Source organism: Danio aesculapii, chromosome 3 (genome assembly GCF_903798145.1).
Source record: "Danio aesculapii chromosome 3, fDanAes4.1, whole genome shotgun sequence".
NCBI lineage: Eukaryota > Metazoa > Chordata > Actinopteri > Cypriniformes > Danionidae > Danio > Danio aesculapii.
In genome coordinates, this window is record NC_079437.1 from 1,072,397 (window position 1) to 1,074,896 (window position 2,500).

General features: G+C 39.0%; 1 protein-coding gene across 1 annotated transcript in view; it reads left to right on the forward strand.

Annotated features, from left to right (window-relative positions):
* hlfa (HLF transcription factor, PAR bZIP family member a) overlaps positions 1–2,140 on the forward strand; it is a 28,445-nt gene extending 26,305 nt beyond the window's left edge. Inside the window, exon 4 of the mRNA XM_056452848.1 lies at positions 370–2,140. Within this exon, the coding sequence (XP_056308823.1) occupies positions 370–585 (216 nt within the window). The 3' untranslated portion in view covers positions 586–2,140. The remainder of the gene's footprint in view (positions 1–369) is intronic.
* The last annotated feature ends 360 nt before the right edge of the window (positions 2,141–2,500 follow it).

The following is a 2,500-nucleotide window of genomic DNA, read 5'->3' on the forward strand; positions in this document are numbered from 1 at the left end:
TTAGAAATAAAATGATAATAATATTTATCTCTCGTGTTGCTTAAGCAAAAAATAAAAATGCTTGATGATTCATGTTGGCGTGGGCCGGGTACTCCGGTTTCCCCCACAGTCCAAACACCTGTGCTACAGGTGAATTGAATAAACTAAATTGGCTGTAATCTATGTGTGTGAATGTGAGAGTGTATGGGTGTTTCCCAGTACTGGGTTGCAGTTGGAAGGGCATCCGTTGAAGTTGGCGGTTCATTCCGCTGTGATGATCCTCTGATGAATAAAGAGACTAAGCTGAAGGAAAATGAATAAATGACTGAATTCTAAACCGAATAGCAGGAGTGAATCAATTTTTCTGACTGTGTTCTCTCTCTCTCTCAGGATGACAGATACTGGGCACGGCGCAGAAAGAACAACATCGCGGCCAAACGCTCGCGGGACGCCCGGCGGCTGAAAGAGAACCAGATCGCCATCCGTGCCGGATTCCTGGAGAAAGAGAACGCGGCGCTGCGAGCGGAGGTGGCCGACCTGCGCAAGGAACTCGGCCGCTGCAAGAACGTTCTGGCCAAATATGAGGCGCGACACGGCCCTCTGTGAGGCCCCTCCCATTCCCACACAAAACCCCACATCCACAAAGCCCCGCCCACCGACTCCACCCCCAGGGACTTCTGCGTGGCCCTTTAAAAGGCGTCAAATTCTCTTCATGGTATATCAGTGTCTCTCTTTTTCTTCGTAGTTTCCCGTATTTCGCCATTTTATTCCTTCAACGACGGATCGTTTATTTGGAAATGATTCAACACGTTTTTATTGGAGTGTTTTATACACTGACTGATGAATATCTCCTGTCAATCATCCACTCAGCTCCTCCCCCTCCTCCCAGAGGCTTCGCCCACTTCCTGTCGCTTCCGCTTTTTTCCCTTCGTTTGTTTGTTCGTTGTGTGCGTGTATTAATATGTTTCAGTTGAATAGCTGTAAAGCACCGACACCTTTCGTTCTGTACACAAATGTTCGTCGTCCGAATATATTTTTGTCAGACTTCATCATTACTTGTGAACCAACACCAGCGTAAAAAAATGTTGACGTCTTTCCTTTGGTTGTCCACGGAGCAATAATCTCTTCAGAGGGCGAAACACATGAAACGTAAGCTAAGATTCGTCTGTTTTCATTGCCGCCATTTTCTGCTGTCGTGTGGAAACTTTTCCCTCCAAAACTCATCGGTTCCTCTGTCGCTCGAACTCCCTGCACTAATGCGTGTTTCACAATCTGATCTGGTGCAATGTTTCTACCTACACTATAATCTGCCTGATATATATATATATATTTATGGACTCTTTTTGTTTGTTTTTCTTTAAACAGAAGAATCTTTGGTTTGTTTTTCAGAAATCTTCAGCTGTTAATTACTACTATTGTTATAGCTGTTCTTATTGTTATGGCTGTATAGTCATTTCTTTTTCCTGATCGTTCCTGATTTGTTTATTGGATATTTCAGCATGACTATTGCTTTTCCGAGTTGCGACCTCAATTAATTGTATATTTTTTAGGAACGGATGATTGTTATATCCTCTTCTCATTTTTATTGTTTTTTTTATCCAGAGCATGTTTTAGAACTCTCGTTCATTTTGAAGTCAGTACAAACAGATATTTGTAGTGATTTTTTTTCCTCTTATTTTTTTGGTAGCTTGGTGTATGTTTTGGCTGTATGACTGTGATGAATGTGTTTTAAGAGGTTCGTTGAGCAGGACGGTGTTGTCTCGAATACTGTGGTTGAACCCCAATCAGTTTGTTTACTGCAGACCAAAAGATACAGCACAGATATATTGATAAAACAGAGTTTTAATGTTTATATCTCTATCTATATATATATATAAATGAAATCTATAAGTTGCTTTTTTGTACAGTATTTTTCCTATATAATACTCCATACGGTATGAAAAAAAATTATATATATATATTTATATATATATGAGCAATATCACATGAGTAGCAGTGTGATATGGCTGTATATCAGCACTGGTGGAAGGTGTGCAATGGCTTGAGGCCACAGGCCCAGTTCCACCAGTGGTAATATACAGCCATATCGCACAGCTACGAGTGTGATATTGCATTTATACAACAGTTCAACGGCAAAATCGTGTATATATATATATAGATATATATATATAAATATATATATATATATATATATATATATATATATATATATATATATATATATATATATAAAGAAAATCAAACACAAAGAATCTCAGAAAAAAATTGTAAGCTCACGTCAGAACAGCAGAAACTGTTGCTTAAAAACCCATCACTTTAGAGATATTTTTATGATTCTCTAGCGTAATGTCTAAAAATATGACAAAAAAAGGGTGATTTTGCTCACATTTTGAGATTATAAGGCTGAACGGCATGAAATGCCATCAGTCTACAGAGATATCTCCCAGTATTTCCGTTGCAATCGGGAGATCACAATAATTATCCCCAAAAAACCCAAATCAAACATTACCAGATTACTATG